General features: G+C 38.1%; 1 protein-coding gene across 2 annotated transcripts in view; it reads left to right on the top strand.

The window, feature by feature from the left end:
- Positions 1-25905, top strand: part of kcnc4 (potassium voltage-gated channel, Shaw-related subfamily, member 4) — a 28449-nt gene extending 2544 nt beyond the window's left edge. The window contains exons 2-5 of one of the 2 annotated variants that reach the window (XM_081348894.1): positions 14346-15276; positions 15762-15820; positions 15921-15956; positions 23970-25905. In XM_081348894.1, coding sequence (XP_081205020.1) covers positions 14346-15276; positions 15762-15820; positions 15921-15956; positions 23970-24032 — 1089 coding nt within the window. In that variant the 3' untranslated portion in view covers positions 24033-25905. Of the gene's footprint in view, positions 1-14345; positions 15277-15761; positions 15957-23969 lie in introns of both variants that reach the window. The other variant, XM_081348893.1, reaches the window with a different exon arrangement.
- The last annotated feature ends 1013 nt before the right edge of the window (positions 25906-26918 follow it).

Here is a 26918-nt window from a genome sequence, read left to right as displayed (position 1 = left end):
AGAGTGGACACAGTGCCTTTAAAATGCTTTTAAAATGTCTATATGTCCGTTTTAAGTCCATCAAATGATGATGAGATGATAAGGATCGACTCGCAGGTATTAACCATAGAATAAAACGTTTCACCTCTCACTCGTAGAATAAAGCGTATCACCACTCACAATTCTTCAGCTGGTTGGTTTGATTTATTTGTGTGATAATGTTCTCATTAGATAGTCATGGAAAGTGCTCACCTTAATTTGATCAAAAATACAGTAAAAACAGTAATATTGTGAAATAGCCTATTACAATTTAAAGCAGCTCTTTTCTATTTGTAATTTTAAAATGTAATTTATTTATTTTATGGCAAAGCTGCTCTTTTCAGCCATTACTCCAGTCTTCAGTGTCACATGATCCTTCAGAAATTATTCTAATATGCTGATTTGGTGATCGTGAAATATTTTATGATCAATGTTGAAAACAGTTCCATGATGATATATATATATATTTTTCAGTATTCTTTGATGAATAGAACGTTTAATAGATTAACATTCATTTGAAATAGAAATTGTTTGTAACTATAAAAACAATAAAATTTAAGTATTCATTTCTTACAGACGGCAAACTTGCCCTGAGGATTTTTTATGACGTCTATTTTGTGCATTATATAGCTAATCATATCTTTTATATCTGAGTTTTTTGAAGCAAAATTCGAAGTGTAATTAAATCACGAGCAAGAGCACCCTTGGCAGAGCATACAGTCACTACTGTAATGAGCTTTTTAAATCAGTAATGTGAAAGCTTTTTATTGTAGGACTAAATCTCTGTTACTGTATTGAACCCTGGACCTTATGGCTGCTTTTTTTTTTGACCGGAAAATCAATTCTCCTCTTAGAGAAATGTAAAAGTTAGGAATTAATTTAGTTGTTTGGCACAGAGGTCACTAAAAATAAATAAAATAACAATGCTCTCATACAATGTGTGTCTTTTCTCTTTAGGCAACAAAACAGACATCACATTTCATTGATATGCAGTGTGTTTGTCACAGCTGAGCTGCTTTGGTTGTTAACATCTACACAGCTGAGCCATTGCCTTGCAGGTCCATCACTTCATCACTATTAAGCTAGCTGTTTGTTTTTTCCTAATTAATTTAGATAATATCCAGCATACAGGCCTGACAGACTAGATGCTGATCACGCCTCTAAGAAAACCAGTAATAGGGAAAAAAGAGGTGAAACAGAACAGATACACTTTCTAAAGAATAAACCTCTTAGAGCAAACAAGACATCATTATATTCCAATCACCCAGAAATGACAAGGAGCAAATGGTTGGGTTTCTTGGACCCTGCTGCTCTTCGGCTCTCTCAATTATCTCTGTCTTGAGAGCATTATGGGCTGCAGGGTTTATGTTACCATACTGACGGCTAGTCAGGCCAGCTAATACAGTTAGAAAAGGGAAAATCTATCTATGAGGGCTTTCATTAATGACGGGATCCAAACGGCAGAGGAGAAATGGAAAGAAATAGAAACACTGCAAACATTTATTTTTTTACAGTATCTTGTCTCCCAGTAAAAATGTCAAAACCTTTAAGATAAATTTACTTAAGTGTATTTTCTTAGCCTATTAAAATAATAATTTTACCCAAATGTAGTCTAATGAGTCTGCTTGTATTGTCTTCTTCTGCTGAACATAAAATAAGATATTTTGAAGAATGTCAGTAACCAAACAGTTTCAGTTCCCATTGACTTCCATTTTACTTTTTTATCCATCCAATGTGGGTGAGCATGATTTCACCAAGTTCAACATGTTCCTGGATCAACATTTTTTTGTGTGTGCCTGGAACAACATTCCAATCGACCAATCAGATTTGAGGGACAAGTTTACAGTTTATATCAAGTTAAGGCTTACAACCAGGGTTAGGTACTTCTACATCAGTGTTATTCACCTATCATTTCCCTTTGATTTTAGGAAGAAGTTATAGTAGGGTTAGGTTTAGGGGTAGGGATAGGGATAGAGTTAGGACTACATCAGACAGGGATGTTGACAATTTGTTGATCCAGGAGTCTTAGTCTTATGGTACTTGGCAAAATGGAAGTCAATGGGAACCAAAACTGTTTCGTTACCAACATTCTTCAAAATATATTCTTTTGGGTTACACTTTATTTTAAGGTTACGTAGTTACATTGTCCTTACTCAAATAAGTACTGAGTAATATGAATTATACATATACAGCGTTAGAATAAACTGGGAAGGGTCACAGCACTTTAATATTGTTGTCCTATTGCATGCTTCTAACGCTCTCCTCATTTGTAAGTCACTTAGGATAAAAGCGTTTGCTAAATATAAATGTAATGTAAATGTAAATATACTTACTATATAATGTAATTATAAATAATTTACTGTTATTACTATAGAACATGTAACTATGTCACCTTAAAATAAAGGTTTTGGTGTGTGTGTGTGTGATGTGTAAGGTCTACCTCTAATTACAGCATTACATTCTCACCGTCATGGTAATTAATCAGTCACCGGGTAATTGACCGAGGGCAGAAACTGTCTGGATGTGTGCCGTGCTAGGCATTCTGCTAGCATGATTTTGAATGGTTGTGTGCTAAAAGAACTGCTCCTGTGTTTTAAAGGGGCTCTAGTGATAAATTATGGATTGAACCTTCATGAGATATCAGAGATCCCTAATATGAACAATATAGCCTGATGTTTAATCACCATTAAAAATGACTTTAAAACAATCTCTCGGCTCAATCTAAGACATGCACGTATTTCCCGGGGGCATGTGTGGACAGTAGCCTATTTGTACTATTGAAAGCCCTGTAGGGAACTCACTGTGAAAGATAATGGTCTCTAACAAATATGTGATATCCAAAGCGACTTACAAATTAGGAGAGCAATAGAAGCAAATAAACTAACAATAGGACAACAATATGGAAGTACTGTGACCCTTTCAAGTTTAGTCTAACGCAGTAAATGAAGATGCGCTGATGTAGTGCATTTTGAACCTTCGTTTTTCTTAAATATGAGCTGGATCTGTGCTGGATTAAGATAAGAGTTTTGCTTTTTAGTGACTCTTTCTGGGCATTGCATCGTTGTGCCAGTAGGTGGCAAAGAGTCTTAATGAGTGAGTCTTTGAATCACTTATTCAACCCATTTGTTTAAACACACAAATTCATTCAGAAACCAAACAAGTAACCGCCTTTATGAGTGAGTCATTGAAACATTCACTTAATTGATTCATCGAAAACGTTCTTTTTTTGCCAGCAGACTCTCTTCTGTTTGGTGTTTTTTAAAATGGGTGATGCTCCATATCAACCTTTCTTACTCGTTGTGACAACGAACCTATGCCACTTTCACACCATACACGAGTCAAAGGAGCCGGAGCAACTTTTCTCTATTTATGGATATGATGAGACTTGCATAGGCGAGTGTCGAATGTACGCAATTTTCTGTGAAAACCATCCTGTCAGGTCTATTAGAAGCTCTTGCTTCTCAAACTGACAGTTATTCTGTTGTTATTTGATTGATTTTACATCTCTCTCTCTCTCTCTCTCTCTCTCTCTCTCTCTCTCTCTCTCTCTCTCTCTCTCTCTCTCTCTCTCTCTCTCTCTCTCTCTCTCTCTCTCTCTCACAAAAGGTGTTGTTCCTTGACCGTTGTTGATGTAGTGGGTGTGGGTGCATGGGTGATACGGCCTAAAATTATTTATTATTACAAATTGTATTGTTACAAATTAGTTTGTTAATGATTTTCAAGAAATTAAACAATAGATGAGAAATAATTTATAACCTGTTGATTTTTTTTGTACTGGAATTTATTTTTTTCACTTATTTTTGCTATTCTGATCTATTTTCGTGAATGCAATCAACAAAGACTAAGATACAATCTACCATACCATATGTGAGGAACACAACCCATATAAAATATGATCTTGTTTATTGTTAGATACTGACTGCCTGCTGCCTGCTGCCTGCCAGATTCACAGATAGTCTGTTGTTTGATCTAAAAACTATTAAAAATGGAAATAAAAGCTTTTTACAGGCAGGACGAGGCAGTTGCTTACACTCTGAAAAGTTTTTGGCAAGAGAATGGATTTAAAGAGCGCCCTGTTTGTAATCTCAAAATCATGTAAACTATGTGATAAATCAAGTCATAAGAGAGGCTAAATTTGAACAGACGCTATGAACATTTAACCAGAAGACTCGAGTGCAGGTCCATTAATGTACGTCTCTTTCTAATAAAATGCACACAGAATTTATACCTGCACAAGCTGGTCCAGGTATGCAGCGAGCCGTGGTCTCCGGTATGAGCCTTATATGAACACAATGAGAGAGTGTATATAACAGACTTGTGTCTCTAGCAGTTTCATAGTTCTGTGCTACAGAGTATGAACAGGTTGGCTTTGTCTGTTTAGAAGTATGGTAAACCATTTGGCATTTAGATAAACCTGTAGATAAATGTCTAAATGTAGATATCCTTCACAGGCTAGACTTTTTCACAGACCTATACTCACAGCTTGTTGCAATGACACGTTCACTGCAGTGGTGTTTTGTAATGTTGAGGCTGATTGTGAAAACCGTATTTGTTCTTCCAATGTGCAATGATGAATCATTCACAATAAAAGACCAGGAACATTACACTACTGTTACCTATAGCAAAGACACATTGAATTGATTTATAGTGACAGTAAAGTGACTTAAATACTGTTCTTTCGTACCTTCTATTCATCAAAGAATCCTGAAATATTAAGCAGCACAACTGTTTTCAACATTAATAGTATTAAGACATGTTTCCTAATCAGCATATTCCACAGCACAGGAATAAATTACATTTTAAAACACAGTTATTTTAAATTGAATAGTGTTTTTACTGTATTTTTGATCAAATAGATGCAGTCAGCCCTGGTAGGCATATAAGAAACTTGTTTCTGAAACATTCAAAAATCTTACCGACCCCAACATTTGAACAGTTTGATTTCATGCCGACTTTTTGAAGATTTATATTTTAATTTAATATGCAACATAAAGTAAAAATATAGTCAAATAGAAAAACTAAAATCATTGTAGACCATTGAGGGAATAAATAAACTACTGATAGCTCTTTGTAGCAAAATTGTTTTCACAATTATGCAGTGACAGACTTTTATACACTGAAGAAATACAAGCACAAGGTCAAGGAGGCCAAGCTCAATTCACAATTTAAATTATTCACCCTTTTTATTCCTGGGTTTCCGCAGTTTATCTGACCCTGACCCAAGTGCATTTTGCCCTGACATGTTACTGCAGTGACAGTGTGCCTTGACTTTATTTTTTATTTTTTTTATGTTCTTACTCTCAGAAATGAGCATTCACACACAAAAGCCATTGCAGAGAAATGTATCAAATGCACAAACACTGTTGTTCATGCAGGGAAAAGACAGATTCTCTGGAGAAATGCTTGGCACAACAGCTTATGTGCTACTGGCACTGGACTCAGAGTTATATGACAGACAAAATAATAGTGACTTAATTCATCCCTGGTGTATGTAATTGCTTTAGTTCCCTGCAGTCTGCAGCTTAGGAACAATATAAAGCATGGAGGGAGTACCTTTTTGGCAGTCAAAGTCATGGTTCACTTGGCATATTGAAGCTTTGCTTAGAATTATACCTTACTTGTGTTAAAGGGATAGTTCACTTTGAAATTAAATTTTGGTATGTTTTAGCCTACCTCAAGGGCATCCAAGATGTAGGTGTCTTTGTTTCCACAGTAGTTTCAATTTTGATATTTTTAGGTCAAACCGTTCTTGTCTGTCAGTCATTTAATGCAGGTCTGTGGTCACTGTCTCAAAGAGCATGCACAGAGTCCAAATTAAAACAATTCCCCATCGTCCAAATTAAACAATTCCCCATCGTAAGTACACATGGATGGCCTAAGACACGAAACGCTTGGTTTGTGTGAGAAAACGAACAGTATTTATATCGTTTTTACCTCTTATACACAGCCACGTCCAAGTGATCTGAGGGCGCGCGTGCATCCTGGTGTGTGACGTGTACGCAGACTGGTGCATAGATATATACACTAGATGTCGCCTTAAAGACATTCGTTCCAATGAACTGCCGTAGACAAGGTGACATCTAGTGTATATTTATCTATGCACCAGTCTGCGTACACGTCACACACCAGGATGCGCGTGCGCCCTCAGATCACTTGGACGTGGCTGTGTATAAGAGGTAAAAACGATATAAATACTGTTCGTTTTCTCACACAAACCGCTTGTTTCGTGTCTTAGGCCATCAATGTGTACTCACGATGGGGAATTGTTTAATTTGTACGATGGGAAATTGTTTTAATTTGGACTCTGTGCATGCTCTTTGAGACAGTGACCATAGACCTGCATTATACGACTGAGAGACAAGAACGGCTTGACCTAAAAATATCAAAATTGAAACTACTGCGGAAAAAAAGACACCTACATCTTGGATGCCCTTGAGGTAAGCTAAAACATACCAAAATTTAATTTCAAAGTGAACTATCCCTTTAAGCTCTAAAATCTTGCACTCAAAATCTCCACTAATGTTTTTCATTAAAGAAATTAAACACAAAACAAAAACATGAAACCCTAGCAGATAGTCTAGTACATTTATGGCCATGTTCACCAAAAAACACAATTACATTTACAGTTTTATCCATTTGGCAGATGCTTTTATCCAAAGCAACGGACATTGCATTCAAGACATTGTATTCATTAATGCATTCTTTGAGAATCAAATCCTTGACCTTGAAGTTGCTAGCACTTTGCAATACTATTTGAGCAGGATGACAATTTATTTTTATACATTTTTAAAGTGATGGATTGGTAACATATTTGTTTATCCAGTCCTAGGTAAAGCTTCAACTATCCTCTGTGATTAAGGGACTAGTACTAGCACAACTCCCCTGAGGACTTGGATGCTAGAGAGTTTATATTTATCCTTTATTCTATATATTCTGAGTCTTCCTACTTTTACTGACATTGTTTTTACTTGTTTAACAGTTAAGGCAGGCTTGAATTATTTTCCATGGAAACTTAATTTGCTCATACAGGTGGACTGGAATGTGACAGCTGCACTATGGGTAAATGTCTTTGTGAGGTCTGACTAAATACAAAATGAGCTGGAGGCTGCTGTAGTGAACAGCTGGTATGGTAGACTATCTAAGTGGACACTCTCTGACACAAGCAACACGTTCTCTCTCTCTTTACCACTCTCTCTCACTCACATATACACCGTTCAATAGTTTGGGGTCAGTAAGATGTTTTATTTTATTAGGCAAGGATGAATTAAATTGATCAAAAGTGACAGTAAAGACCTTTACATTGTTACAAACTTTAAACTTTTTAATTATTTAAAAAAAGTATCATGTTTTTTCAAAAATATTAAGCAGCACAACTGTTTTCAACATTAATTATAATAAGAAATGTTTCTTGAGGACCAAATCAGCATATTAGAATGATTTCTGAAGGATCATGCGACTCTGAAGACCGGAGTAATAATGCTGAAAATTCAGCTTTACATCAGCTTTAAATAGAAAATATTTATTTTAGATTAATTCACAATATATATTTTTTTACTGTATTTTTTTTTATCGAATAATTGCAGCATTTGTGAGGCTTTTTTTTTTAAGTCTTTCTGAACTCAAACGGTATATATTTTCTTGTCATAGATAAACTCCTAAATATGAAAAATCTGGATGTGCAGATGTGTTTGTGAAAGGATGCATCATTACAAAGCTAGCACATTTGCAGCTATCACCTATTCAACATTTTTCGTGATATACTTTAAGATTTTAGTTGCAGTTATCGTAAAAGTAGTGTTAATAGTGCCAGATTGATTTCAATGAATCACTCTTCAAAAATAGTGATTTCTACATCTAAATGAACTCATAACAATCATTGTTTATTTTTATAATGAATACTAAGTTAACAGCCATCTGGCCTTCCTGTTAATAAATTTTTAGCACAGTGTAGCAACCAATAAAGAACCTCTCTGCACTTAATACTGTTAGTGCTCAGATACAAGACCTTAGCTCATATTTTCATACTCTCAGATTTTCATGTATTTATATAAATGTTTTGTATTGTAAAAAAATGGTGTCAGCATACAAAACAGTTGCACTGGAGACATGATATTAGCTTTTGTTTAATGAATTATTCTCAATGAACTGTTGCAATAGTATGTATTTATAATGTGTGTTCTGTAATGTGATATAGTGCTGGATAAACGTGCACAATGACCCATCTGTCCAGCAATTTACAACTCCACTTAAACTGTTTGTATTCAGCACTCTGAAAGGTTTTGCTAATGTTGTAACAATAGCACTCTGTGGGGTGCGAGTGCAGCTTGACTAAATTATTTCACCATTTCCTCATTAGAACACAAATATATTTAGCTTAGAGTCCCTTTCTACGAAACTTCGCCTCACACATTACTGAAAATATGCTGTCTGCTTTTATGTGAAGCTCAAAATTATATGCATGAAGAGCTAGTATGAGTTAAGGTGCTAGTGTAAGTCAGAGAATTCTGCAGATTTGTTTTGGTAGAAATTTCCTTTAAAAAAATTCTACACGCGACTTTAGAAACAAAATATTTTTATACTAAAATAAACGTAGAACATCTCTTCTCTATTACAATATCTATAATTAAAATATTGTACTATAGTTACTATAACTGATTGTACAATCAAGTTTAGCTTCAATACAGAATCCATTTTGATGGTCAACATCAGTCAATCCTAAATTATGATTGTAAAAGTTAAAAGGATTTGGTGTAGACTTATTATTATTGCTAGAAAGATCTCCTGAAGAAGTGCCTTTTAACACAGACACCCTCGCTCACTCTGCCCACATATGTATTCTCATTTAATTACCACATTTGAATTTCAGCATCTGAAAAAAAAAAATCTTCATGTGGTCCTGAATAGGATTGAAATTGTTGCTGGTTTAAATATGAGGGCACTTCCCTTTTTGTGGCCACTTTGCTATTGATTAAAGTTGTACTCAAAAGTACTCAATAAAGCACTTTAATCAGGAGTGAAATGAAAGGGCTGCTGGAAAAGACAACTGTCATACTTCATCTTTGGTTTTCTATATATTTGCACAAGTGCATTGTGTAAGCAGACTTATTGGAAAAAACTTGTCTCTACTGTACCTACATTTTCATGAAGACTTACATTTTGATATTTGCATCACATAACCAGCTCCATAAGGCTTTTCTAACATAGTAAACTTGCTTGGTAGTGTCATTGTCACCAGCTAAGTCACCACCTCCTCACTACATTTCCCATCATCCTCCCTAGCCCTCACCTGCATGCACTTCCCAATCTCAGAGATCGCTGTCACCTGCACCTGCACATCTTCATCAGCACAGTCAGCATAAAAGCACTCACCTTACACAATCTCTTGATCTGATCTCGTTTGAGTAAGGACTCACTTCCTTGTCTCTTACCTTCCAACGATTGATGTTTAAGTGTGAGTGTCTCCCGTCCTGTTCATCCAAAGTCTCATTCATCTTCCTGGTTCTTGTCATCATCCTGTTACTTACCTCTCTCCGTTCCATTTTGTGTACTCCAGCGACCTCTCACTGCAGCATCCACGACCTCCTTCATCATCTGCTAAAGAACAATAAACCTGTTTCTCACTCATATCCTTTGTCTTGAGTCTCTGTTCCATAACAGAAGACCGGACCAATACAGAAAGTCAACAATATGGGCATCCTGCTCAGTCCCCTAGACCCTGTCGATCTGCTTCTGGCCATCTCCCAGGACCACTGCCCCATTGAGACCTACATAGAGGAGTTTCTCCACCTAGTCCACCAGGTGTCCTGGAAAGAGGCAGCCCTCAAGTCCATCTTTTGGTTGGGTCTGGACAATCCACTCTTTAGGCAATTCCCAGCTACTGACACCACGTGTTCCTTGAGGGAATACATTGACAACATCCTGTTGGTGAGTGGGTCGTCCTATACAATAGAAGCAGTTTCGGATTCTCTTTCCGTCCCCGCTGCCCTTCCAGAACCTTGTCCCGTCATGGCCGCAACCCTTCCAGGGTCTCGTCCCGCCGAGCCTGAGCCTGTTCACGTCATGCATGCTGAGCCGTGCCTGTGTCTCCGGCCAAGATGGCCGCCACCACGCCTGAGCCCCCGTCTCCAGCCAAGATGGCCGCCTCGCCTCGCCTCCCGAGCCCTCGTCTCCGGCCAAGATGGCTGTCGCCCGAGCCCTTGTCTCCGGCCAAGATGGCCGGCTCGCCTCCCGAGCCTTCTTCTCCGGCCAAGATGGCCGCCGCCCGTGCCCTCGGCCACGAAGGCCGCCGCCACGTCTGAATCTGTCCCTGAGCCTAAGCCCATAGCTCCGCACAAGAATTTTTTGGGGGGGGGGCTATAGGTCCCCGGCTATAGTGGCCAAGCTGGGCTCTCACGGAAAGGCCACGAAGGCCGATCTGCCCTGGCCTCCCGAACTGCAAGCTCCGCTGTGGCCACCTGAAGGGTCGGCTCCGCCCTGGCCACCTGCACAGCCTTGGTGGTCCCCCGAGCTGCCTGCTCCGCCCTGGTCTCCTGAGCTGCTGGCATCGCCCTGGAGTCTACATACACTGCTCACCCTCCCTTCGGACCTCCATCTGCCAAAGAACAATAAACCTGTTTCTCACTCGTATCCTTTGTCTTGAGTCTCTGTTCCATAACGGGTAGCTCACCTAGTACAGTGATACAGTAATACTTAACATCAAGGTATAAGTCCTGTGAATCAAGTGTAACGATAAAAGAGCTAAAGGTTTTGTATAAGCAAGCCAAAATGGAATTGTTGCTTCAGCCAATGCATTTAAGCTCACCTGATGTTAACAATATTGGTTAGGTTTAGGGTAGGGATTAGTGATGGTTCTATGTTATTTTCAAATGCTTAAAAAACCCATTAACCTTTTAGCATCACTCAACAGACATTTCATTTCCACACTGCAGCAATAAATACAACAATGTAACAAAGCCTTGCCAGATTCAGAACTATCTGTTTTTATAAAACTGAACACTTGCTGGACAATTCACTTTGAAAGTGTTGCGAAATGTGCCAGAAGGCAGCAATGAAATATGTCTTTGCCAAAATTTCGCCACAGCCAAGTATTGTTGTCTTTGCATAATTCTACTGTTATCTAACTGGGGAAAAGTGCATGCACAGATATGCTATAGTAAGAGTAAAGGAAGTTTTCTCATTTTGATCCGTACAGCAACAGGAAGTGCTCTATATGGGATCTGAGCTGGGTCCATCCTAGTCACAGGACCATTGCTGTCCTTTTTAAATTTACAGGGTCAATATGTTCACCTTCTCGACAGAGAATTGATGGTTAACCTTCTCAAAAACAAATACAAAGAAGCTTGTTTTGTATGAAGTCAAAGCCAGAGATCTTCAATAGTTGGAGCTACAGGATGTCCGGCAATTGTTGTTTGATCTGGAACAATTTGTTTTTGTGTAAAAAAGGACATTAGCAGCAAAAAAAGAAAGAAAATAATTTCTTCAACAGTAGAATTTCTGTTCTGTTCAATCCCCCCCCCCCCCTTAAAATATATGTAAAAAAATGGAAATGGTGTTACAGTCATGATAAAACGAAAGTAGCAATAGCTATTTACCTCCATATAGTGATGTATATCTGAGTGAAATGTATTAACGGAAAAGAAAGAAAATGTAGGGCAGGAACTTGGTTCAATCCATCAGTTGTTGATTGAATGGAGGCAGATTTTTTTTAATGCAAGCTTGTAGTCGATTGTAAGAAAGGGATGGAGTTTATGCGGATGAAATGATTGTCCAGCACACATCACAGAAGAGATTTCATTGGAAGATCAAGTTATGACTACGATTAAGAAGAAAAATAAATATTTACAGATGATTGGTTCACAATAAAGACCAATAACATGCATTTAAAAAGTAGATAGGATGAATTTTATGCCAACTTTTATGCCAACTTTAAATAAATCTTAGTGGTCACCGTGATTTTGCCAAGTACAACATGATATTGGAGCAACATATTTTGTTGATCCTGGAACAACTTTCCTGTCCGAAAATTTAGTGCTAACCTTACTTACCCCTAAAGTTAGATGGAAATGATAGGTGAATAACACTGATGTAGAAGTACCTAACCCTTGTTGTAAGCCTAAACTTGACATAACCTGTAAACTTGTCCCTCAAATCTGATTGGTTGATTGTAATGTTGTTCCAGGATCAACAAAGATGTTGATCCAGGAACATGTTGTACTTGGTGAAATCAACTTCACCAATGTTAGTATAGGCTAGACTTAAAATGCATATAACTAACAATATGCATGTCTATTCACCAAGAGGTCCTTGACCTGAAAAAACTGAAGCGTCCTGATCTTAAAGGAGAACTTGGTAGCTTTTTTAACTTAATAAAACTGTCTAGAAATCATTTGGATGGTTAAACAACCTGTTCTGGTGATATTGGTGACTTTCCCCGCTCCCCCCAGCGTTCCCAGGCGGAAAACCAACCTTGCAACTTGTTCACTACCGTCCCGGCAAGATAGAAATTTGAAGTCTCGTGAGAAGCGAAAGCGAGAACGAGAACGAGCGCGAAACACAAATTGCTTTACGGCAATTCGACATAAACACACACGCATGTATGATGTATTACCAGATTACCCACCTCGGTAGACATAGCTCCACACGATACAGTTGGCTTGCTCCGATCAAAACAAACGCACATGAGCAGCGGTAGAGAAGGGGAGGAGGCCGCCGCAAGTGAGTTTTTTACGACTGTGTTGTGAAATATACGCCCCACCACAGCTGTAGGGGGAGCTCGTGGGGAAAACATGCGACAACAAAAGGGAAAATCAGCGAAGAAGTGACTAGAGTTCGCTAGAGTTGCCGAGTTCGGCTTTAAAGCTCTGTCAGGGTTTATTAAGCCCGCCAAATCTTGAACAGGCAGCCTGCTGTAATAAATTGTTAAAAGTGTTTTCATTTGTTTATTACTCCTGTGAGGATGTGCAAACATAAATAAAATTGATTACATCGCCCTTGTGTCGCCCATGGGCTTGTACCTCCTTCAGCGTGACAAGTCAACTGTGTGGTGCTAGTGTGACATGGTTGTCATGGTTACCCAACCCCAAACACGCCCCCCCCCCTTCCGCTTGCTTTGCTGCTCCATCCTTTCTTCACATCTTCACATATATCTTCACAAAAAAGAACAATTGCCACTTAGACCACATAGATCCATCTAGCTGCTGGTGATTTCATATACAATTTCATTTGATGATTTTCGTTAAACTCTGCACAGCATCATTGTTAGAGATAATTTGGAGCTTAATTTGAGCTAATTTAATTGTTTCTTGCTAATGAAGGAAAAATAAATGGCCTCCATTGGTTGTACATTTTGAGATAGCCTAATACTGTATGTTAATAAGGAAGCAGACTAATATGGCTCAACAAATAAGGATGGGTGCTGGCCTGGGGACGATGTGAGAGAGTTTCTGTCAAGTGCTGCAAAAAGTGTTTTAAATGTTTTTTAATAACATGAAGCTAGGTAATGCATTAAACAACTCATTTAAATCTGTGACAAAAAATGTGAAATTTACAAAATAAACCAAGTTATTTTACCTCAAATATGACTGAAAGTTCATTGCATTGCACTTAATGGAAATAAGTTATGTGAACTATTAAACAGTATAATCAGCATGTTTTGACTGTGTAAGGAGAGAAAATGATGAAATTAAAGGAATAGTTCACTTAAAAATAAAACTCCTGTCATCATTTACTCACCCTCAAGTTGTTTCAAACCTGTATACATTTCTATATTTGATATTTTGAAGAATGTCGGTATACAAACAGTGGATGTACCCCATGATGACTTCCATAGTATTTTTTCCCTACTTTTCCCTCTTTTGTGTTCAGCAGAGGAAAGAAATTCATCCAGGTTTGAAACAACTTGAGGGTAAATGATGCCATAATTTTTGTTTCAAAGTGAACTATTCCTTTAACTGTTATAAACTCTGTTTTTGTTCAAGGTTACAGGGAAATATCTATTAGTGTTTAATGTTCTGTTATGTTGGGATTTAAAAGGGTTTCTGTTATGTTTGAGTTTTGAGGGTGATATAACATGATATAAGTTGGCCAGTCAGCACAGCCATCCAGTAGGCAGTCATTGCTGTATTTTAACATTATTTCAAGGACATAAAAGATCACGATCTCTATAGATTCGCTTGAAAAGTAGATTGTGAGCGTCCTCAAGATCGATCACAATATAAAATTGTCTGATCATCCACTATACGTCCAATCAAATGTATTTAAAAACTTGTTTTTTGAGTTGTGTTTTATTTCTAGTCTAATCTGCTTACATCTACATTTGTCTGTTTCAGATAATTGCCTTTGTCTCTCTCTTTTTCATCCTGGTGTCCATCACTAACTTCTGCCTGGAGACCCATGAGGCCTTTAATGAGCTTGTTAATCGCACTGACCCAGCTTCAGTCGGAAACACCACAACCTTCAAGCTGGAGATGGAGACCAAACCAGTGCTCATGCTGGTGGAGGGAATCTGCGTGGTTTGGTTTACCTTTGAGTTCCTGGTCCGCATCATATGTTGCCCGAACAAGCTTCTCTTCATCAAGAACACGCTAAACATCATTGACTTTGTAGCCATCCTGCCTTTCTACCTGGAGATGAGTTTGAGTTGGCTCACATCTAAAGCTGCCAAGGATGTCCTGGGATTTCTGCGCGTGGTCCGTTTCGTGCGCATCCTACGGATCTTTAAGCTCACGCGACATTTTGTGGGTCTCAGGGTCCTTGGCCACACCTTGCGGGCGAGTGTCAATGAGTTTTGCCTTCTCATCATCTTTCTTGCTCTCGGGGTGCTCATCTTCGCCACCATGATCTACTATGCCGAACGTATCGGTGCAGATCCCCAAGACCCTAGTGGCAGCAGACACACTCATTTCAAGAACATTCCCATTAGCTTCTGGTGGGCGGTGGTCACCATGACGACACTAGGTTATGGGGACATGTACCCTAAGACGTGGCTGGGCATGATGGTCGGTGCGTTATGCGCATTAGCGGGCGTGCTTACCATCGCCATGCCAGTGCCCGTTATCGTTAACAATTTTGGGATGTACTACTCGCTGGCTATGGCCAAGCAGAAGCTGCCCAAGAAGAAGAAGAAGCACAACCCAAACCCAGATATGGTGATAGACTCTGCCTCATTTGGGAAGTCTGAAAGCAACTCGCCAAGGAACAGCACACAGAGTGACACATGCCCCCTCGCCGCTGAGGAGAACATCGGAAGAAACCGCTCAGGTAGAACATCAGGATTTTCATGACAATTGTGATGTCTGAGAGGATGTATGAAACTATATGGTACAATAAGGCTAAAGACTCCTGGAATATAAAGCCATTTCTTTCAAAGTACAAAATAGTAACACAAAATCATCAAATCAAATTTGTGATTAAATCAAGTGATTAAATCAATTGTTTTGGCAAAGCAAAACGTAACCCCGAAATCCTTAACAGAGCATTATACAGGAAATATTACAGTAATTACATTAAATATATTAACATGGATCCTTAAAACATCCTTAAAACAAGATATATTAAAAAAATACCATTTATATTAAGATTTTTCTCAAAGTAAGCATAAATCTAACAACATTTTGTGCAGTTTATGCTAATTCTTATAATTAACATTATATTCACTGCAAATATTGAAATCTGTTCTCTCTTGATGGCCAACATTGTCATGCAAACTGACATGCATGTTTTTGTCTTTTTTATCCCGTTGTCAGATTCAAAGCAGAATGGCGATGCCAACGTCACTCTTTCAGAAGAGGAGGGCTGCAGTCTGACCCAACCGCTCTCTCCCAGCGAGAGGTGGACCCTCCGATGTTCACGCAACAGAGACAAGACCATGAAAGAGGCAACTTGCTTCCTGCTGAATTCTGGAGACTTTTCTTGCGGAGCTGAACCCACCATCCACACAGGTAAAGGAGAACTGCTGGTTATGGAGTTAGTCCTATCCTTTAGGAGAAATGGTACTGATAAATATTAGCTTCAACCCATTTTCAGTGTCAAAATATAAAAGAGTAAAGTCTTTTTAAAGTGGACTAATAATAATAATAATAATAGTCCATATTATTATTATTATCCCTACGATAGTGATATATAATGTGGTAGATTTTTCCCTAAACCTAACTATCTGAGTCTTGTCTACAAATCTACGTCCCTGAATGTCTACTGTCGACGTTTAGTCTATCTGGGTCTCGTCTACAAATCTACGTCCCCATTCAATAATAGTCACCTAACTAACTTGTTCCCCTAAACTAGCTTACTTCCTAAACTAGCTTCCTTCCTAAACTAGCTTCCTGCGCAGGAATAATCGACAAACAGACTCAAGCAAATGTCCTTTAAATGCTTTAATCACGACCAGGAGATCTTCCCGAGCAGTTCTCAGGGAATCTTTCCCAAGAAGCAAGGCCAGAGGATCTCAGACAAATTCCATTGAGAATCCCACCGTAAAACACGGATACAACAGTTTTTATAGAATCGAGAAAACAAATAAAGACTAACATGTCACCTTCAATATGATTGGTTCAATTGGTTCAAAAGCCCCAAACTTTTTCATCTGTCACTGGCACAAGCAAACTCTGTTTTTGTGATTACTTATCACAAGGTTTGAGAACTTGTAATCTGTCTAGTTTCACTTCCCCTATTTGTTATTTATACACACAAACTTTCACACTTTAAGTCACAAGTTTTCCCCAAAGAGTTTGGAAACATTTACAGTAAAAGCATATGAATGTCGTTCCTGTAAGAAAAACAAATGTTAGTTGATTAATTAAACTTGATTAATTAAAAAATCCATCACAATAACTAGTGTAATTCAACTGCACTGTATAATATAAATGTTAATGAAAAATTAAGTATTTTAATTATTTTACTTAACACTAGTAAAATCCCAAATGAATATTAAACATGCAGAGATGGAGTTTTTTTGCATTTATTGTGAACTGAGCCGAAATCACTAGCCGCGTTTCCATTACCCTTCAAATAGCGCAAATTGAAATTGCAAATTGAAAATACGCCCAATGGAAACACATCGATTTCACAAAAACTCCCATTTATCGCAAAAAAGTTTTTACGCTCGCATGAGGTGGTTTTTCAGTAAATTTCAAAAAAGGAATATTTCGCAAACCTGCAATGGAAACAGTTTTTGCGCATTTACAGGTCACCTGACGTAGATGACGCGGTATGTTTTGGACAGAAGACGAGACAGAGTTCTTTATGAAATTCATAAAAGACAAAAGAATTGCAGGAATACTGGATTCTAAAACTCAAAGAAATACCTCAACCAAGAGCTAGAAGCAGATATGAGGGAGAAACACCTCATATGTGCCACTCACAAGTATAAGGGGCTTTCCTTACTATTAATGCTTGGATAACACGTCTCCTTCCATTAAAAATAATGACTAGTGCGGTGGCTGGGATATATATAAATTATATAAACCTACCAACATCCGATGCCATGGAATGACTGATCACGAGAGGAAAAAATTACATTTTAGTTAATGGAAACGACGTCATTTCGCAATATTTTTTTATCGACATTTAGAGAGGAAAAAAAATCGCAAAAGTTTTGCGCAAATCTGTAATGGAAACACGCCTACTGGCTCATTAGCTATTCACATGCCATGCTTTGTTCTGAAACACGCATAACGCGTGATTTTAGTTCAATTGACAGATGCTTTATGCAATGGCATAAAACACAACATTAGTGATCTTTTATGTTATTAGAAGAAGTGTAAAAATCTTTTGGTTTACGGTGGAACTGAGGCTAAACAAATTTTTTTTTTTCAATTGCTTAAGCACAGTTTTGAAAACAGGGCCCGGTTTTTCAAACCCCGTTCACACAATTAGCACAACACTACACTAAAGTAGCACTACACCTCAGATCATGGCAATGGAACACTTTTGTCAGGACTATACGTCTTGTAAAACCTTATTTTGTTGTCAACATAAACACAACCATCATATGGTCAGATTCTGTTTCAATCAGTTAAACACTCCTGTGGTTAACCTAAAACACTTTTAGCATTTACACAGAGAAAGTGGAAAAATAAATTCACCAACACCACATTACACCAATTGTGCAGACTAATGAAAATATTTATTTCTTTTCATGTACTCAAGTCAGTCAATACTGAACATTTCAACAAAACATTCATAACAAAACATTTTCCAGTTTTCATACAGTATTACTGAACATACCATTGTACTGTAAGCTTACAGTATTACATAAATTACATATCCAGTTCAGAAATGAAAAAAAAAAAAACCTGAAAAAAAAAAACGAACCATCTCTCTGCCTAGCTGGATCTGGCCACAGGGCCTCGTCAACATCACAGGCTATATTTTCATTTGCAAATCCACCCTTGTATGGATGCTGCTTCAATTTGATCACATGCTTCCTCCATAGCTTGAATGAGGGGCATCTGGACATAGGGCCGGAGATCATAAACCTTCCACCGCCATGCTGAGAAGAACTCCTCGATGGGGTTTAGGAAGGGGGGGGTATGGTGGAAGGTATTGAACTGTAAATTGTGGGTGTTGTTGAAACCAGTTTTGGGCCAGAGCAGAATGATGGAAAGCTACATTGTCCCAGACGACAATGTATTGCATCTGGTCCCTTTGGTTTGCTGCTGTGGTAATATTGTGTAATCTAATGTAAGATTAGGAGGTCAGTGTTGTAAGGACCTAAGTTGGCATGGCGGTGGAGGACCCCATTCTGTGTAATGGCAGCACAAAGGGTAATGTAACGTTGCAGTGGGACATTGACAATAGCCCTGTGGCCAATGATGTTCTTCATGCGGACTTCCTCCGCATCCATTTGCAAAACTCTCTGAAATACAGCAAAAGATCATATTGTGTAGATCAATATACTGTAGGTCTGCTATACAGTAAAATTACAAGTTAAAAGGGTTATATGCGCAGTACACAATACTACAGTCAGTGAACAAAATGTACCACCACATATTCACGCCGCAGGACTTTCACCCTGTCTGAATTTCTTTCAAATGGCACATTATACAGTTGTTTAATCAGAACTTGATGTTTTTTTAAAATACGGGCTATTGTTGACAGAGAGACCTGTTGGACATTATTGAAAATTGGGTGATCATTGACAATATGGGCTTGAATTTCTCTAAGTCTGATTGCATTATTGGCCAAAATGAGGTTTATGATCTCTCATGGGGACCCTCCCTCCTTGGTGTTCTCGACGTTCAAACCTATGTTGGCCAAACAAAATACATGTAGCTTACTGTAAAATGATACAGGAATAGATACCAAAACTGTTAACACATGCAGAAAGCTATGTATTTTCTGTTGACAGAAGATACGTTACTCACCTGTGCTCTTGACGAAATGTCCGAACTATTGATGCCACCGTGTACCTGCTTAGGTTAGGCTGTACTCTCAGTCCAGCCTCCCTCAGTGTTAGTCCGTAATTTCGTTACACAGATTTGGTTGTCTTCTTCTTTGTGTATGTCCTACCCCTCCTCCAGGTCTCGGTCTCCCTCTCCCGATTCCCCCTATCATCCGCACTCTCCCTCTTCTTCTAACACCGTCCATTTTTGTTGAAGACAGGTAAACTTGCCTTTTTATAGTGCTTAAACCTGATTGGTGTGTCTACAATTAAGCACCAGTGTGTGCATACCTGGTGGCTGTGTTTAACCAATTGTGTTCATTTGAAAGGCTTTGCTTTGAAATTGCAAGGAAATGACATCATGATACATTTCTGTGTCAAATGCATACAAGTGTGTTTAGTGTTTTGTAAATCACTGTGTGTAAGGTTTTGCAAAAAGTGTGAAGCTGACAATGTGCTTACAGTTGTGCAAATCTAGGCCGGTGTTTTTCTCCTTGAGTGTAAGGTTTTGCTAATTTTGGGAAAGTTTTAATTTTAGTGTGTAAGCATTGAAAAAAACTGTAAATGGCAGGACACCACAGGTATGGGGAACACTGTTTGTATATATATTGCAAAATGATCATGGGTTAGGTCTTTTTGTTTGGATTTATCTTACAAAAACGACCTGCTGATAGTAGATTATAGAATAAAGAGAGAATAAAGTATTATAGAGTGCCATAAAATAAGTGCAGATATTCTGTAACTGACACTTCAAAACTGAGAGAAATAGGATGATAACATCACACAAAACAAGGAGAGCATCATGATGGACAAACCATTTGACAAACCCGACATCCTTCATTAATAGCTGCTGTCAAGTCAGACTTCATCTCAGCCTGACTGACTTGCACCTCAGCCCCCAAATTCCCCAAAGCTCTGACAGGTTGCCGGCAGTCTATTTCTGGAGATAATCGCTTGATCACGAGCTGCTTGAGCAAACATTCCACCTTTTACATCCTCGTCTGCTGATGTAAAACAGGAGCTTATTAGCGCCTGTTGCTGAAAAGGGGGGAAAAATCATCTGAAATCCATAACAGAACATTACACCTGAAAAACTTGGGATTGCAGTATTTCTTGCAACTGGGAATTGCTACAGTTTTCATAGTTGTTTTTCTATTATGCCTCCATTACTGCGTTTTGAGCCTGAGTGTACATTTGGGTTCACTTAATGGGTAAATTAATGAATATTTCCATAAATTAATAAATGCATAATTAAATATAGTCCTGTGATCTCATCTATGACTAGTTGATGTAGCATGAGCATGAATTTTCATTTCAAGAGGCAATAAAAGGAAATATGAATATTAATCCCACCAGTTAGCATGCTTGCTTTTTTTTTATTTCCTTTTCCCTCCATTCTTGGAAGATTCAAACAGAGGTCGTCTAAGCCTTTCAGACATTCTGTGATGGTTGATTTCTTGTTTGTGTGAAAAGCATGCAATTTTCCTTGCTGATGTGGAGACAGATGCACTCTGTGAATCAATGAGGGGCAGAGCGACGTACAGCAGCTGTGGTCCTGACAGAAAACGAACAGTGATTACAGGCAATAATTCCCTCACCAGACATAGCAAAGATGCTCCATCCTTGGAAATGTCATCGCTGATGTTAAAAATAAATATGTACGAATGATCTATAGGCCAGAGACTCATGGCATTTCTTCTGTTGGTTTATTTATTGTGTGAAACATATGAAAACTGAAAACAAGTCAAGCTAATTTAGCTAAATACATAGCATATTTAGATTGTTCTCTGAAAAATACACACACACACACACACACACACACAAAAACATGTTTTTTGCAGTAAAGGCAGAGGGCCCTATTTTAACGATATAAGCGCATGGTCTAAAGCGCAGGGCCTATCACTTAGGGTGTGTCCAATCCACTTTTGCTAGTTTAACGACGGGAAAAATGGTTGGCGTGCCAGGTGCATGGTCTAAAAGGGTTGACCCTATTCTCTTAATGAGTAATGGGTGTGTTTTGGGATTTACGTGCGTTAAACCAATCAGAGTATCATCTCCCATTCCCTTTAAATGCCAGTTATGCTCGCGCCATGGCGGATGTACACAATAATAATCTTTTACATTGTAATCCTTTTAATTTTAATATTTGGTATGTTTGTGTGCTGCTGTGCGTCAGCTGTGTGTTTAAAGTCCGCGTGAACCGGAAGTTGCTGTGACGTATTTCCCAGTGAAACGGAATATTGAACTGAGGGCAGGGTTTTACTCTAGCGCTCCTCCTCTCCATCTCTCACTCATTACAGACTAACGATTTGAGGGGAGTGGTTAAGTCCTCAAACCTACGTCATCAGAGAAGGGATGCCATTCCAGACCGGAAGTAACTTTTCAGACTTTGATTAAAGATTACGACGGCAAACAATTTTTTTCTGTGTTTTAACTTGCACGGATTAATTGTTCACCACAAGACTAGTAATATGCGCTAACAAAGTAAATAGGGTCAATTTTGATTTCAGTTGGACTTTAATAAGCAGAGTGTACGCGCGTTGTGGACCCGCCTATAGGCGCACATTACTAACACGCTCTTTAAATAACAAATAAAAATATTGCGCCATTGACTTTAGACCAGGCTTCAGTTGATGGCGCAGTCTATTTCGGTTGCTCAAAATAGCAACGCGCCAACAATGCGCCAGAACACACCTCGTTTTCAGACCAGCACGCCCATAGGCGCAAATGCATTTACTATTTAAACAACGTGGCGCAGGACGTGAAAATAATAACTGTGTCGGACTGAAACTAGCAAAAAAAACACTTGTTTTCCTTGACGCTGCATTGCGCCGGGTGTAAGATAGGGCCCAGAGTCTCCCTGGATGGCCACTGTCTTCCCTCATGCAGCAGGCTTTTTCAAGCTGACTTCTTTCTTGATCTGTGAGTAATTATGTGGAAAGCCTGTCATCCACCAGTGAAAGGCATCATCTACAGCAGTCCTGATGTGAGTTATGGATCTGCTTCTGGTCCCAAGGTAGCTCAACTTAATTGATGCTAATAGGTTTCCATTAGCAACATGGACAAACCCCACAGCTTCCCCAGAGTGTCTGAGTTCACTGCAAAGCTTCTGAATTCCAGAAATCTTATATAAAAACATATGCCGTGCTGTTGTCTAAAGATTTGCTTGATTCAATGATCTAAATCACACCACTTCTTTACATCAGTCAGTCTCATATATGAACTTTATTAAGAGGGAATATTTTTCCCCTGCTATTGAATTTCTGGGACAGTTTTCACCTTGTGGTAGAAATTCCCCATAGCACCTGACTTAAGCTGAATGGGATGTCTCCACTTCAACACCTACAAAGTTATACTCTACTAGGCATCTCTACTTTGACGCCTGCTTCAAGTCGGACAGCGTCTAACCCATTATGAACACTATACTCGGTAATAAGGTATCTAGTTCTCCATTGACCTGCTTCGCAGAAGTAACCACCAGACAGACTCCAGACAATGCCTTTGATCATGCTTTAATCACAGCCGGGAGGATCTCAGAACAATTTCAGAGAGAATCCCCCCAGCAAAAAGAGAACAGCAGTTTATATAGAATAAGTGCATGACAAAGGTGACAAGATTCATTTCATCATTTTTTCTAATATGATTGGTACTTCATATGCATAATTCTCTGTTGCTAGGTAAAAGCACATTTTGATTCCTTGATACTTTAGCTTGTTGCTAGGGTCATGAGGTGATATATAGATATAGATATTATATAAAGCGATCAAGTTTGTTTCGTTATTTAAGTGGGCATTGTGGGTAAAGTGGGTTTTATTTTCAATATAAACATTTTGATTTATTTTGGTGTATTATGGGCTTCTTGTTCTGTGTTTTCTTGCAAGATCTGGCAACACGAGCAAGTAAACGCTCGTACCTCTTTCCCTGTGATTTCTTTTACCATGCATACAGAAGAGAGACAAATCAATGATGTGCATTTAAATACGTCATTAACAACTAGGTACAGTGAACACACTGCATATAATTTTTGTAAATGCGGTTGTCACTACCTGCATTTTTTGTGAGATAATATAGTTGTAGAATGCAATTGTCATTCCCGTAACTTGCTGAACTGTTTGTGTACAGAACAGGATTAAAGGTGCATTGCGCAAGTCTCTGAGTTTTTGCAGAACTATGCCCCCTCTGGCGACAAGCGAAACTGCAACACTGCAACTGAACGCGCATGACGTCACGCCCAGTCTCAAATTCCGACCCGAATCCCTCTTGTTTATTTTACTGTACAGGATTATAGAGGCAATCGCAGTGATCAGAGAAGGGCTCATTCAGCCCATCAGGCAATTGTTTAAGCATGTATGGGTTAGAAAAACAGGTATTTTTAACATGAAATGTTGCGCAATGCACCTTTAAGCACTTGAAGGGGAATTGACAATTGAATTTAGCTGCAGTGTGTACATGGCATAATTCCCTTTCATCTCTCTTGCGTTAACATTTTTGCTGGTTAATTTCTGACCCTGCCGCGTGTATTAGTATGGTAAGTTAGGTTAAACTGTTTTCTCTCTTTGTGTCTTTGTTTCAGAGAGCTGTAAAGACACTCTCACATCCCCAGCAAACTACACTCAAGCAGAAGTCAGCTTCCTGACCTAAGGGATCTTTGTCCTGATAGGACTCTTCTGAGATGCTCACCAATCATTCATCTTCTCATTAGTCATGCATCATCTATCTCAGTCAAGGGTGCGATACCCCTGTAGACTGGTAAAATGTGGATCATCATCATCTGTCCGTTTTCAAGCTGCCAGGCATGTATTAGCATGATAGAGTACTTTTGGTCAAAATCTATCTTTAATGTACTTTTATATTTAGGGCACATAAAAATCTTACCCGAAGTAACTCTTTAAAATATTAATGATGATCAATGTTGCTTGAGACCACATTAAAATTGCATAATTGTAAGTGCTAGTTAAATGCTGAAAGTTTACAAAATAACTTTATTACCATTTTTAGAAACTTTTTTAAAAGGACAAACCTTTCAATATGTCTTTCCTGTCAAGATTATCTATCTTAAAGTACAAATTCAGACTGAAACTTGTGATACCATTAGAAATGTGTACTGTTCCTGTTCTAGATACACTACTGTTCAAAAGTTCGAGTCTGTAAAATGTATGTTTTTGAAAGAAGACTCTTATGCTCACCAAGGCAGCATTTATTTGATTAAAAAATACAGTAAAAACAGTAATATTGTGATATATTATTACAATTTAATGTAACAGTTTTATATTTTAATGTATTTTAAAATGAAATGTATTTCTGTAATGGCAAAGCTGAATTTTCAGCATTATTACTCCAGTCTTCAGTGTCACATGAGCCTGCAGAAATCATTCTGATATGCTGATTTGCCGCTCAAGAAACATTTATTATTGTTATCAATGTTATTATCACAGTTGTGCTGCTTAAACATTTTATGAAAACTATAATTCGTTGTTCATAATTCTTTGATGAACAGAAAGTTCCAAAGAACAGCATTTATTTGAAATGTAATTAAATTGTAACTGTCTTTACTGTCCCTTTTGATCAATTTAATGAATATTTGCTGTATAAAAATACAAATTTCTTTCAAAAAACAAACAAACAAACAAACAAACAAACTTTTGAACAGTAATATACATCAATATCTATAAAACAGTTCTCCCATCAGGATACAAATTCTCAGCTTGTCTTTATTTGGACAAAAGTAGAAACCACCCTGTGTCTGTACAGTATCTTCCAGAGATCACAGGCCAACTAACACAACTGTAAGAATGACCCATTAATCACTGTACAAATAACCCTCAAACAAGGATCTTCAAGAGCAGTTTTCCAAACTTATTTTATTTCGAAGGCAGTTTCTTATAAAGAAAATAAATAAAAACACATGCAGTAGCAGCTGAATGCTTTTCCAACCATCGTTTTCTGTAATACAAATGACATGAAGTCTTACATTTGAAATCATCAATATATGGTAACATCGCTGGTTGAGATGGGACCAAAATCTGAAAACTTTGTTCTGCTATGTTAGTTCAATGTAATCTAATCTTCTTTTGCGAGTACACACTGTATAACCTGTCCTACTGTCTTGTAATACTACTAATTATATTAATTTTAACAATAATAATAATAATAATGATATAAAAAAACAGTAGTATACTTTGTTGTTAAGAAAGGCTTATATTGTTGAGATGTCAATCATGTTCGCACACAGACAAAGAAAAAAAAAAAACGTTTTTGTGCGACACTTTTTTTCCCGATTTGTTGTCTGCCATAGTTGCCTTATGTTTCGTAACACCAGTTCAAGTGAAACGTTATTTAGAGCCAAAAAGTGCATCATGTAAATATCAGTACTGCTGTATGTAGCAGAGTGTCATTATCTATCAAGAAGGTGCATTCACTGTCTAGTTATACAGTCCAACAGTATCTGCCTTTAGCCAGTAACCGTGAGTTTGTTTGTGTGTTTCAGGGATGACGTAACATGCTAAAAAAGAGGCTAATACAGTACACCAATAGATGATATGGTACAGCACTGTAACTTTTGAATAAACATGTACAATGTTATATGTCTAAAGAAAAAGCAGTTCATATCTTGTATTATGTAGGCATGTGTGTCTATGCATCTCTGCAAGAATACGAATAAAATCTAAATATTGAACTGAGGTTTGTGCTGCTTTATTTCAAGCGGTGTCCCATCATTGTCTGAGCTGTATGTTTTGGAATACAGATGTTCTTGTGTATTTGATTTGAGAGTGAGAGCCAAAGCCTCAGTGCGTCTGTCTGATTGCAGACCTGAGCTTGTGCTGGCTCCACTTGTACACTTTTAAACAGAGTGGAATACACATCCATCTCCATGGCAACTGTGTGAGATAAGTCCCACTAATTGTTGTTTAGCTCCTTCATTCTCTATATGCATCTCTTTCTTTCCCCATTTTGTCTGTCTCTCTCTTCTTCAATATTCTCCATATTGCAATAGTCCCCATACCATACTACTTTAAAAAGTGGTAACATGCAATAAAGGGGCTATTTCTGCCTGATCTAACCGTTAAATGTGTCATATAATGCCCCTTTTCACAAGATGTAATATGAATCTATGGTGTCCCCAGAACGTGTCTGTGAAATTTCAGCTCAAAATACCCCCCAGATAATTTATTATAGCTTGTCAAATTTGCCCCTTTTTGCTTTTTGGGTGTGAGCAAAAACGCGCCGTTTTTTGTGTGTGTCCCTTTAAATGCAAATGAGCTGCTACTCCCTGCCCCCCTCACTCCAAAACCTCAGAAATAACCAGTAGCGGAGTGCAGCCGTACGGAGAGACTCGGGAAGAGGTTGCAACTTTTAGACTGCACCTGGACGTTTCTGAATGGTTAGTGGATACATGTAATTTTTGTGGAGTTACATTAATTCATATAGCACTTAAACACGTAAAAGTCAGATATTCATGATATGTCCTATTTAAAATAACTTTTGGTGTAACCGAATGTAGTCAGGTCGATTCAGTATAATA

Source organism: Scardinius erythrophthalmus (genome assembly GCF_964197995.2).
Source record: "Scardinius erythrophthalmus genome assembly, chromosome: 20".
In the NCBI taxonomy this organism is placed as follows: Eukaryota; Metazoa; Chordata; class Actinopteri; order Cypriniformes; family Leuciscidae; genus Scardinius; species Scardinius erythrophthalmus.
This window is presented reverse-complemented; position numbering and strand designations above follow the sequence as displayed.